Raw genomic sequence first — 12,874 nt, 5'->3', positions numbered from 1 at the left:
GCCAAAAGAATGGGAATGGGTGGGTAGGGAAGTGGGGGGCGCTATGGGGGACTTTTGGGATAACATTGGAAATGTAATTGAGGAAAATATATAATAAAAATATTAAAAATTAAAAAAAAAAAAAGAAAAGAAAACTGGGACTCTAGGAACCAATACCAAAAAAGCAGCTCAGTGACAATAGGGGCACAAGTAACAGTGCACAGTCCTCACTGGATCAGTCAGCTCACATACAAAGCTGGAAGATGGTGACCTTCTACAGCCAGGTACTAGGAGGTAGCCTCACCTCTTCTAAACAAGAGCTCAGTAACTTGACACTTGGCCTGTACCCAAAGAGACATTGCCCATAGCCAAGTACAGAAACACTAAGCTTTAAAATGAAAAGCCGGGGCTAGGAAGATAGCTCAGTGGTGAAGAGCACTTGTTATTGCAAAGGACCTGAGTTTAGTTCCCAGCACCCACATGGTAGCTCACAATTATTTATTTATTTATTTATTTATTTATTGATAGGATATTTTCATTTACATTTCAAATGTTTTCCCCTTTCCAGGTTTCACATCCCCCCTTCCCCTGCCTCTTTGAGGGTGCTCACCCACCTTCCCACTCCCACCCTCCCATACTGGCATTCCCCTACACTGGGGCATGGAATACCCTCAGGTCCAAGTGCCTCTCCTCCCACTGATGTCCAGCAAGGCCATCCTCTGCCACATATGCAACCAGTGCCATGGGTCCCTCCATGTGTATTTTTGGGTTGGTGGTCCAGTCCCAGGAAGCTCCAGGGTGTCTGGCCTGTTAATACTGTTGCTCCCTCCATGGGGCTACAAACCCCCTAAGCTCCTCCAGTCCCTTCTCCAACTCCTCTATTGGGGATACCCCCTCCCCCCAGCTCAGTCTAATGGTTGGCTGCAAGCTTCTGTGTCTGTATTTGCCAGGCTCTGGCAGAGCCTTTCAGGAGACAGACATATCAGGCTTCCATCAGCAAGCACTTCTCTGCATCTATCATAATGTCTGGGTTTGGTGGCTGTATATGGAATGGATACCCAGGTGGGGCAGTCTCTGGATGGCCTTTCCTTCAGTCTCTGCTCCACACTTTGTCTCCATGTTTCCTTCTGTGAGTATTTTGTTCACCCTTCTAAAAAGCACTGAAGCATCCACATTTTGGTCTTCCTTCTTCTTAGGCTTCATATGGTCTGTCAATTGGATCTTGGGTATTCTGAACTTTTGGGCTAATATCCACTTATCAGTGAGTACATACCGTGTTTGTTCCTTTGTGACTGAGTCACCTCACAATCAGGATATTCTCAAATTCCATTCATTTGCCTGCGAATTTCATGAAGTCGTTATTTTTAATAGCTGAGTAATCCTCCACTGTGTAAATGTACCACATTTTCTGTATCCATTCCTCGGTTGAGGGCCATCTGGGTTGCTTCCAGCTTCTGGTTATTATAAATATGACTGCTATGAACATAGTGGAGCATGTGAACTTATTACATGGCTCACAATCATTTGTAACTCCACACTTCTAGAAGATCCAACACCTTCTGACTTCCCCAGGCACCAGGCACGCACATGATTGCATACATGCATGCATACATACATGGCAAAGTACTCATGCACCTAATAAAATGAAATAAACCTTTAAAAAAAACCCAACCTGACCTCAAGCCTGGGACTTCCAAGGGATCTTTTCTTTTTTCTTTTAAAGATTTATTTGTTTGTTTGTTTACTTTATGTATATGAGTGCTCTGTCTTCATGCACACTAGAAGAAGGTAAAAGATTCCATTACAAATGGCTGTCAGTCTCCATGTAGTTTCTGGGATTTGAACTCAGAACTTCTGGAAGATCATCTGGTCCTCTTAAACCTGAGCCATCTAGCTCAAGGAGTCTCTTCTTAAAAAAATCGAAACTACTACACCATAGATGCCTCTCACTCCAGGGACCAACCGCCATACTCCCTTAGAAGTTGACTGCGAGATGTAAATAGGAATTTGGAGGAATTTTTATGTTGAAAGGAACAATTAATTTAGTAAACAACAATATCTTCCTCCCACCCCCAAATTAAAACAGATATTGTAGCACAGTGGTGGAATATCTGCCTTACTGCACAAGGGCCCTAGGTTCAGTGCCCAGCACCACCATCATTACAAAAGAATAAAACTAATATCTAGGAAAAGTCGTTTTAAGTAGTATAAAGGTAACCCAGGGGAAATTCAAATTTTGGAACCTAGAATTTCAGCATGGAAATAAGAAGATTAAGTTATAATATAAGAGGTAGATTTTAGTCTAAATGCTAATTTAAATCTGGAAAGCTTACTCTGACAGGTGACGGCCTGATGGTGTGTGTCAAGGCCTTGCCCTTGTAGGCTCAACTCTTGTGGCCCCGTCCTTGTCCACTTGCTGTGTGATGACTGACAGGGCACAGTGCCTGTAACTGCATCTCTTCCCGCACCAGTAGGATTTGGAAGAAGTTAAGCCATTGGATTCTTTATCAGAGCTTAGATCCCATGCGGTAATCTGCACAGGGGATTTGATGGCTCGGGTGCTGTGACTGGTGCTTGCTGCCCTCCCCCGCCAGCCCCCCATTTGACCAGACAGTTTATGGTTTAGGCTCTTTGGAAATGTGTTTGAGTGGTGACAACTGAGCTCCACTTTGGATTTTCTGGGTCCATCAGGTGCCGATAGCATGCATTTTCTAGACGGCTGGCTATGGCTTGGGGCCTAGATTGCAGCAAGAGAATAGACATTTCTTTCTGCAGAAGGTTCCTATGGGGCTCAAACTTGTGATCTTAGCCTCATTATGACACTTTTGAAACCATCAGACCTAATAGGCATGTTATATGTATTTCATCTGTAATCTTAAATTAAGTTTAATTTTTTAATTACCCAAGGCTTATTTCAAATATGCAATTAAAAATCACTTTGGGACATTTCTCACTTTTGTTTGACAGTGAAAGTCACAAAAGTAAAGCAGGCAGCCAAAGAACCGAAGTCACTTTTCATCTTCCCTGTGTTGTCTGTGACAGTGAAAGTCACAAAAGTGAAGCTGGCAGGAAAAGAGCGGAACTCACTTTACGGAGAGTGTGACGGTACCTTTTTCTTCAGTGAGGCTGTAGCAGGTCTGATGTCAGTCACTTTAGAGACCTTTAGACCTCAGTGCTCATTTACCGCTAAAATGTGCCCGCTCTGCTTCTGCATTATGAAGATCATCTGTCAACACTCTGAGATCCCCTTTCTTATTATGCGTGTGATGCTCTGCACTGTCAGGTTTTTTGCCAATTATAGTTACGGTACAATGGTGTATTCACCAGATCAAAGCCTTACTTTGGTGGTAGAGGAATGATTTGTAAGTCTTTATTCATCTGAATTGTACAATAGAACACCTGAGGAATGCAAATAACCCCTCTGAGGAAAGGCTCTGCAGGAAAGGCTGTGAAATGGCAGGGTAAAACTAATGTTATTCTGAACGGAGGTTTTAACCAAAGTAATTATTTCTTATCTTGTTTCCTAACAGTTTTAGCTTTATTGGTTATATTGATCATACTTGCAAGATAGATGTATGACATTTTTCATTATCCTAGCACATGGGTTTGTTCTATTTCCCTTTCACTGAAACTATATTTCCTGTGCTTTGTTAAATGATATATTTGACTCTAACATGTATTATAAAGGCCATTAATGATAACATTTTAATATACAGATTTGAATAATGTCTATAAAGTAACTTAAAATTCCATGATGTTACTATAGGCAAAAACTCATTATATCCTTCATAATTTTTCTACAAGAAAATACCAAGTTTTAATCATAATTTAAGGCCATATACTTTATTCTAAACTAAATCTTAGGGCTTAGTATATTTTTTAGAATATAAATAAAAGGATACAAATATTATGATCAGAAGTCACTAATAAGGGGCTAGAGCATGGCTCAGCAGTTAAGAGCACTGACTACTCTTCAGAAGGCCTGAGTTCAATTCCCAGCAACCACATGGTGGCTCACAACCATCTCTCCTGGGATCTGATGCCCTCTCCTGGGGTGTCTGAAGAGAGCAATGGTGTACTCATATACATAAAATAAAAAAAATAAATCTTTTATTAAAAAAAGAAGTCACTAATATATTAAATAGACGATTACCTTTGCATGGAAACATGTGCAAATGGCTGGGTGAATTTTTGTTTCTTTTTCTATCTTGAATCCTGTACAACTGATCATAGTCTTTTTTTTTTTTTTTTTTTAATGTTTTTTTTCAAGACAGGGTTTCTCTGTGTAGCCTTGGCTCTCCAGGAACTCACTCTGTAGACCAAGCTGGCCCCAACCACAGAGATCTACCTGCCTCTGCCTCCCAAGTATGCTGGGATCAAGGCATGTGCCATTATCATTGGGCTATATTCTTAACTTTCTAATAGCTATTTGAATTCTCATCATTTTTTTTTGACATTTGAGTTTTGATGAATTTTGTCTTTAATTTTTCCTTTTCTTTACTTTTAAAAGTAACTTAAAACATTGTTGATTTAACAGATTTCTCCTGCATTATTTTGCCATAATGCCTATTAAACTTCAGTCAGATTACAAGAGTCTAGGGCCAGTGAGATGGCCCAGTAGGAAAAAGTGTGTATTGACAGCGTAATGGCCTGAGTTCAGTTCCTAGAGCCTACATGGTGGAAGGAGAGTCCTGACTCCTTCATGTTGTCCTCTGACCTCCATGGCATGTGGGTACAAGTCTGTGCGCACAAATAAAAACCAATGTAAAGCACACATACTAATAGGATGCTGTTAGGCCCCAGTTACATTTGTCGCTATCCAGACCTGTAACAGACCTGGGTAAACCATGACCAGAGGGAACATGCTGTGACGATCTGAGAGGGAGGCAGGTGTTACCCGTTTACTGTCTGTATAGTTTCCCTAGGTTCTTTACAATATAATATGTACTGTTATTATTTCCATTCTTGCAAATGGGGAGGCAGGCTTAGAAACAGGTACCTACCCAGCAATAAGAAACTATGAGCAGAACCTTTTAATTATATTTGCTGCCTTTGTGTCACTTAAATTCTAATGACTGCTTTTCCAAGCCTTCCCTTTAGAAGAGGGAGAATAACTCAATAGTGCCTTTCTAGGCAGCATCTAGGATGTTTCTTAGTGGATTTGGCTTCCCATAACTTTTATGATTAAAGGAATTTATTTCCTCTGCATTTCTATTCATGATCCTATAATAATCTGGATTTATAAGAACAGCCTGTACCCAATTGACTATATTTATAAATCTGGAAGAATTGCATTTTTGTTATTGTTGTTGCTAATGTGAGCAGAAGCTTCCCTTGAAACTAATGGCAACTGTTGGTTCTGTTCATTCAGGAAGAAGCTAGCCCAGTCAGTAGACATCTGGATGGGGCAAATTATGTATGTTTCAGAGATGCTTCAGAAATTAGTTGGCATTTCTAATTGTGATTCCTGTATAAGCAGCCTTATGAGTTCTATTTTCTAAAACTTATTTTGTAAAGGACATTAACATTATAAAATAGTATTATTCAGCGGTCCAGGTTTTCATACTGAACAAATTCAATTTAACTTTTAAAAGTTGATAATATTTGTAATACAGTTCCTATAGGTAATATGCTAAACTAAAACTAGACTGTAATAGAAAATTCCAGCATGTACCTGAAGAAATTGCTGCCTGCTAATGCCTTGACCTTGGAAAGCTATACACAAAAAGATGGCATCATAAAACCGTGCAGTTCTTATGAATATGTATGTGCTACTTGATAATAATGAATGTGGTACAGTCATGCATGCACTACAAGATAATGTTGTGCCCTTTTTTGTCTACAGGTTGATAAAAATTAAAGAGTGGGTGGACAAGTATGACCCAGGCGCCTTGGTCATTCCTTTTAGTGGGGCCTTGGAACTCAAGTTGCAAGAATTGAGTGCTGAGGAGAGACAGAAGTATCTGGAAGCGAACATGACACAAAGGTTAATTAGCATTCATTTTCCCTACACTTTATTATCAACTATTTCCTTGCAGTAATTTAATTGCTTGCGCTGATAGAATAATAAATGACAGAGTAATTACCATTATAAAGAGGGAATCTTCTCCTTTCTTTACCATGAGACAGAGTGAAAAGATTTATTTTAAATTAAGTTTTTAACTGTCATCTGTCATCTCCGTACAGTGTTTTAATTATAACATAGGTATTAGTTATGTATATTTTTGAGGAGGGATGATCGCCAAAACTCTTTCGTCATGTTCAGTGGGGGAGGGGAAAGGGTGAATCACTTGCCATAATTTTTTTCTGAGTAACAATAATATATTGTTAGAAGATTGGGTTTCAATCAAATAATTTTGCTTCCATGGCTCAAGTTCTGGAATAATTAATATTGGTTGAAAATAGTCATAGGCCCAGAAGATATAAATTTTCTTTTTAAGTAGTAAACAGTTGAAAATGCTTCAGGCTAATACAATTAAAACTGATTTTAGAAGGGGTCTTTTAAGAAATAGCCCCTGCTGCCTGACCTCTTCCAGTGTGCTGTGAAAGATGAATGGTCATTTACTAATATCTTCACCATTATCTGCTTGAGATGAATAATTTTAGTTCTAGATGGATCCCTGGCAGAGTCAACTTAAATGTTGAGTGAATTTGTTTCATTTTATTTCAGTGCTTTGCCAAAGATCATTAAGGCTGGATTTGCAGCACTCCAACTAGAATACTTTTTCACTGCAGGCCCAGATGAAGTGCGTGCATGGACCATCAGGGTAAGCTTCATACTTATTCATCAGCTCTCCCCAGTTCCACACTATTGAATTCAGATTGATATCACTGACTTTGAAGTTTGTCATGGTGGCGGTTAGCTAGTCATTACAGATGAGGTTTTTGTCCAGGATAACTTTAATTATTTGTGATCTGCTGAACAGTGAAAGTGGAGCGGCATTGATTGAGGCAGGTAACAATTGATTCTGCCTATTACATAGTCTGAATTTCTTCATCCTGTAGAATCTGTCTACCCTCCTCCTGTGGTCAGAGATAAGACGCACCAGTATTGTGCTTGCTTAATCTGTGTGACTGGGTTTGTCTGCAGTGAAATTGATGTTGCTTTTCATTTTGTAGTCGCTAAGTTTGTTTGGGTTGCGGGTGGTTCTTTCCTCCCTTGCTTTGCTCGGATTACATTTTCAGCAATAAAAGCAATATGACATCATTATGCTTTTCATAGACACACAGGCTCAAAAAGCTAAACTCGATGTGTAATAATTCATTCCTTTCTATTGAATTCATAGAAGTGATGTTTATTTTTTACTGTTACGTGTTCAACTTCTTCAAGACTGTGACATATTTTAAACATTAGTGTATACTGAATGTGATTAGGGAGAATAACTAATTTATTCCCAGAAGACAATAGACTGAAATACAATGGTTTGCTTTTGAATGTAAATATATTATAGTAATATAGTAGTTCCTATTGAAAAATACTTTGAAATATATGTAGTCCTAAACTATATATTACAGAATATAAAAAGGTCAGAACTTTTTAGATTCAGTGTCTCGGGGAGTCTTGTAGTATGCTGTTTGAAGTACATGCTTTGTGCTGAGCTCAGTGCTGTCCATCCTGACTTGTGTTTTCAGTGCTGCTGTTACATTTATTTTTATTTAGTATCAATAAAAGGAACATGAAGGTGGTCAGCACAATTAGATACACCTCATGAACCCGAGCGAGACTCACTTCCCTTTTATCTGCCCCCTTTGTAAGAAGTGTTTCATTGTCTTCTAACACCGGCCTTTCCTATAAATTTTAAAAATAATGTCAAAGCAATTCTAAGTCAGTAAACAAATCGTCAGTGTTTATTGTTACTATATATTTTAAAGATGTAACTGAGAGTCTTAAAACTTCAAACTGAAGTGTGCAAAGCAGGGAAGAGCATCGCTAGGTTTGAAATGTGAAAGTTGGTTTCTCTTAAGACTGATTGTTAGTGCCATGACTTAATGTGTAAGACACTCAGTCAGGTGAGCATCAGGGAGTAGCCACATTGACCCGATACATCTTTTATTGTAAAAACTGTGCTATGTGCTGTCAGAGTCCTTATCACTTTAACATGCTTTATTAAGCAGCCTATAGGTTACCATTATTTCTCAGATTTCTTTCTGTGGTTGTGTGTGTCTGGAATGTATGTTCCTGTAATTTTACATATGGGGTAATTACAAGACATTTCTCTTACTATCTTGACTTGAATTTCCTTCATAGATTGTTAGAAGCAAGCTGTATTATGCAAAGTGTTTTTTTGTTTTTTTTTAAATCTTACTGTTAACATTTCTTGATTATTTCAGAATTGCTTGCCGACTGGACTGTAGCTCATCTGATTTGCTAGAAATGTCCCTTTATATATCAATTTTTATATGTTTAGATGAGCTGAATTTTGGGGGACTTTTTATCTTTTTTAAACCTTTGATAATTCAACTTGAAAGTTACTTTAAAAATCTTTATTTTTTTCCACTGTGAAGAATAGAAAATCGAAGTGAAACCCACACCAAACCAGACCACTGCATCTCAATCAATAAAACCGTAGATGACTGTTAGGAAAAACAAAGCTCTCGGCTGTGCTCCTTAACACCTGCTGATGTGCCTGCTCAGTCTGCTGCACAGGCAGTGTCCTCTGGTGAAAACGCACTAATTGTGTAGCAGACTTCCTAACTCCCATTAAACTTAAGTTTGAGTTGAGGCAACTGCAGATGAGAGAAAAGAAACTCGATGCTTACGATCAGTCATTCTAAATGCAATTAGTTTTCTCTGGTCCTTTTCAAAGAAAGGAACGAAGGCTCCTCAGGCTGCAGGAAAGATTCACACAGATTTCGAAAAGGGATTCATTATGGCTGAAGTAATGAAGTATGAAGACTTTAAAGACGAGGGTTCTGAAAACGCAGTCAAGGTAAGGAATGATATTTTGTTACTTGCAAATTTTATAATTTTAGCACTCACATGAAGATGCGCATGGTAGACTGTAGCTGTCTTTAAACTGCACGCTGTCAGCTTGTTAGGACCAACGTAGTGCACTGATGAGGCACTATCTGTGTTCATGTGCTCTCGTCTCAAGTCAATTTTAAATAGCTGTATGGAGGGGTTTTTTGTTTGGGGTTTTGGTTTTTTTTGTTGTTGTTGGTTTTTTTTTTTTCTCTCTATCTGAAAATAAAAATAAACTTCTAAGTTACACAAAATACAATTTTTTCACTAGTAGCTAATGAAAAGTCATAGTGACGCCTTTGCATCTGTGAATAGAAATCACAGTATAGGGGAGTCGGGTAAACAGAATGGTGCCTGGTTAGACAGACCTGTGGGTGCTGAAACTTTATGGGTTTCCTTTTTTTTTTTTTTTAAAAGATCTTTGGAAATTTGATTTGCTTTTTCAACACTAGAGGGCAGGTCCAAAATTGTGCTCTATTTTAGCTAATAACGGAATTTGATTTGCAGACACTCACAGTGAAGCATTGTTAAATATTACTACCAAATGATTTCATCTAAGTTCCACTGCAAAATTCAAACTTGTTAATATCCAGGAAGTAGGTAATTCACCTCACTCAAAGTTGACCTTGTAGGAAGCTTCTTTAATTTAATTTAAAGACTGTCATAGAAAATGTTAAGAGATTCAAACAGAACTCATATCTTGACTATTTCCTAATTTGAAAGGAATGTGAAAGATATTTCAAGTTTGGTTTTTTCTTGCCAGTATTATTAGAACAGTGGGACTTTGATGGGACTGTTGGAACCTTGGAACCAGAAAGGAAAACATGTCCATATAATTGGTTAGATACTGATTGAGAGCCATTATGACTCCCCCAACCCCTGCCAAAAAAAAGTTAAGAGTGTGCAACTAAAGAAATGCATTGCTTTCACTGGTGTCATCTGTATTGATATAGATAGGTATGCAGAGACTGAAGGTGAACACCATCAGGAATGCTAACTAGACTTGGAGAATATCTGATTTCTTTTGTCAACTTGTTATATCATGTTAGCATATATCTTTTCATATAAAAAATTAAAATGAAGAAATTCTGTTTGTAGAATCCAGAGATGGAAGCTTGTCATACTTATATATGCTGAGTCAATTTTTACAAACCTTAGTTTATTTTGTTACAATAAACCTAAGAGAAGACGGATTGTAAATACTTTAACAGTCCAGAAACTATAATTTCCAGTACAATAATGTTTCCTGCCTATAATAATATGTAAGGCTGAGTACTTTATATCATAAACTAAGAAAGATCAGCTTCTGGCTTTTTCTAGAGTACCACTAAATACCTCATTTATTTTTAACTTCCAAAACTGATGTTTAAATTTTGAACTCTGGATAAATGAAGAATTTATGAACTGCTTTGTGCTCCTTATCCAGCAGTGTTTACTTGTACATGATAAGGAGGTTTGAGGTTGCAAACAGGACCATGTGTACGTGTGTGTGTGTGTGTGTGTGTGTGTGTGTGCGCGTGTGCATGTGTGTTTATTTCTACCACCAGTGCAGCATAGCTAATTCAGTGCAGTGCTGTGAGCTATATACTGAATAGCTTTGGGCTTTGTAGTCTACAGGGATATCACACTATTAGCAATCATATCTGCTTAGGCAAAGCTGCCTTCTACAGATGGCTGCTTTCAAGTGCAAATGAACTGGTTAGACGTGTCTTGTTTAATACATACTCAAGATTCACAAATGGGTATTGATTTTTTTTCAACCAGTATTTCTGATAGCAGTGGAAATGGATTAAATGGTCTCTAGAGAATTTAAAGAAACACTGTCACTATTAATAGTAAACTTGAGTGTAATAAAGTATATAAACTTACACTAATATGTCATGTCAATGTGTATTTCATTTAACTTGTATGTATAGTTTTATAATAGTAGGCTTAGATCCTAGAGGTAAGTACCATATGGCTTTCAGTACATTACATCTTTACAAAAATCATGTGACTCTCTATTTATTTAGTATGTCTTTTAGAATGAGGGAGTACATTGTCTTTTTAAGATAAACTTCCTGTTAATAGCATATTGCTATTTAGCAAAAATCCTTTGTATCAAAAATATGCTTAGGAGGATTCTTCAATCTGGTTTGTTGATTCACACTTCAGATGTATGATCTTTGTTAGTGTTTCTATTACTGATAAATATAATTTCACTTGACTTTGATCTTTCTTTCACTATTGTCAAAGGGAAGTGGTAATCTTAAATTTCTTGAGAATAAAGTTTTCATGCTCTCAAGAAAAACACTTCTGAGAATTTGGGTACCCATTGTTGAATGGTTGGTGCCGGGGCCACAGGAGGCTGATAATTGTGTGCATGGTAAGTGTGAGTGCCCAGGAGCCCAAAGTGTGTGCCGTGCCATGGGTGAACCTGCTTTGTTTGTGTGGAATTTTCAAGAGCATGTCTAGATCTGCACACTGGCAGGTGGAATCATTTCTTTGCTGACTGATTGACAAGTGGGAAAATGTCTGTCTGCAGGTCCAACCTGTAAGAGTCTGCTTGGAAGCAGCACTGTCTGAGAACTTCCAAGATAACATTCAGGATCCACAGATGCCAGTGCCAATGTCAGGAAATTCAAACGCGTGCAGCACAGTTGAGCAGTTTTTCTTAGAGCAAACTGTCTTTAAGACATCACTAGGGTCACCAAAGAATTTCTTTAAGCAAACAAAGCACGTGTGGCTTTTTCTGCCTCATTTGATCAGTCTCTTACAGTGACTTGCTGGGTGTTTGCAGACACCTCAGAAAGGTACCATGTAATGAAATTTAATGACATTGGTATGATTTACATCCGTGTGTCAACAGTTAGTGAGAATGCAGTATGATTGGTACACATATGTGGAAGCCTAGTCCTGTCCAAACCAGAAGGATTTTGCTTATCTTTTTTTTCTTAAGGACTTGTATGCTTTCCTATACATCTCTTCTTTTTCATTATGTCTTTAACATAACCCAGGAATATTTCCTTCCATTTATTTCTCCTGTTTTTCCTGAGAGTTTAGATATAAGTAATAAGCCATTTATTTCTCCTGCTTGTCCTGTGTATTTTGGTTATAAGCAATAAGCCAGTTCCTCTCTTGTTCCTATGTATTTGGTTATAAGTAATAAGCCATTTCCTGTTTTTCCTATTTGCAGGCTGCTGGAAAATACAGACAACAAGGCAGGAATTATATTGTTGAAGATGGAGATATTATCTTCTTCAAATTTAATACACCTCAGCAACCAAAAAAGAAATAAATTCAGTTATTGCTCAGATCGACGTACAACTTCTAAAATGCATATATTGGGGCTTGGGGGGTGGGTGTTTTTTAAATTAAAGTTTCTGAAGTCTAAAGAGACAAAGTTAGGAATGGGAATCTTCTACAAACAAATTATTTTTATTTGTTTTAAGATTGTAAAATACTATGTACCTCCAATGAAATGCAAGTTACTAAGCGTGAAGAGCTTTGCTTTCTCACGTGATTAAGACCCTACTGCACACTGTAGAGGCTTTTCAAGCCATATTACTCTCCTGATGCTTCATTAATCTCCATCATGTATGCCAGGCCTGACACGTTTGACAGTGAAGACAATGTGGCTTGCTCCTTTTTGAATCTAAAGATAATGCATGTTTTACAGTACTCCAGATGTCTACACTCAATAAAACATTTGACAAAACCAGCCTTGGTGTGTTTGGGGATGTCTGTATTGACTGACTGTGGTGTGTTGAATGCGATATGGCACCTGCTGGCTGCTGATTACAGAATTTTAAGGCGTGTGTGTGACGCAGGAACTGGCAGTGCGGGGCAGCTGCAATTGTATCTTAAAAGTGAGTCTTTCATGGGAATTAGAAGAAGAGTATGCCTGGGATTGTCTCAGAAAAGTTAATTAATTTGTAGATGGACATTTATTGA

General features: G+C 37.9%; 1 protein-coding gene across 2 annotated transcripts in view; it reads left to right on the top strand.

Moving 5' to 3' along the window:
• Ola1 (Obg like ATPase 1) overlaps window positions 1–12,641 on the top strand; it is a 124,768-nt gene extending 112,127 nt beyond the window's left edge. For both annotated transcript variants that reach the window (XM_021181910.1, XM_029474093.1), the window contains exons 8-11: window positions 5,825–5,965; window positions 6,650–6,746; window positions 8,787–8,909; window positions 12,117–12,641. In XM_021181910.1, coding sequence (XP_021037569.1) covers window positions 5,825–5,965; window positions 6,650–6,746; window positions 8,787–8,909; window positions 12,117–12,218 — 463 coding nt within the window. In that variant the 3' untranslated portion in view covers window positions 12,219–12,641. The remainder of the gene's footprint in view (window positions 1–5,824; window positions 5,966–6,649; window positions 6,747–8,786; window positions 8,910–12,116) is intronic.
• The last annotated feature ends 233 nt before the right edge of the window (window positions 12,642–12,874 follow it).

Source organism: Mus caroli, chromosome 2, assembly GCF_900094665.2.
Source record: "Mus caroli chromosome 2, CAROLI_EIJ_v1.1, whole genome shotgun sequence".
Taxonomy (NCBI): domain Eukaryota; kingdom Metazoa; phylum Chordata; class Mammalia; order Rodentia; family Muridae; genus Mus; species Mus caroli.
This window is presented reverse-complemented; position numbering and strand designations above follow the sequence as displayed.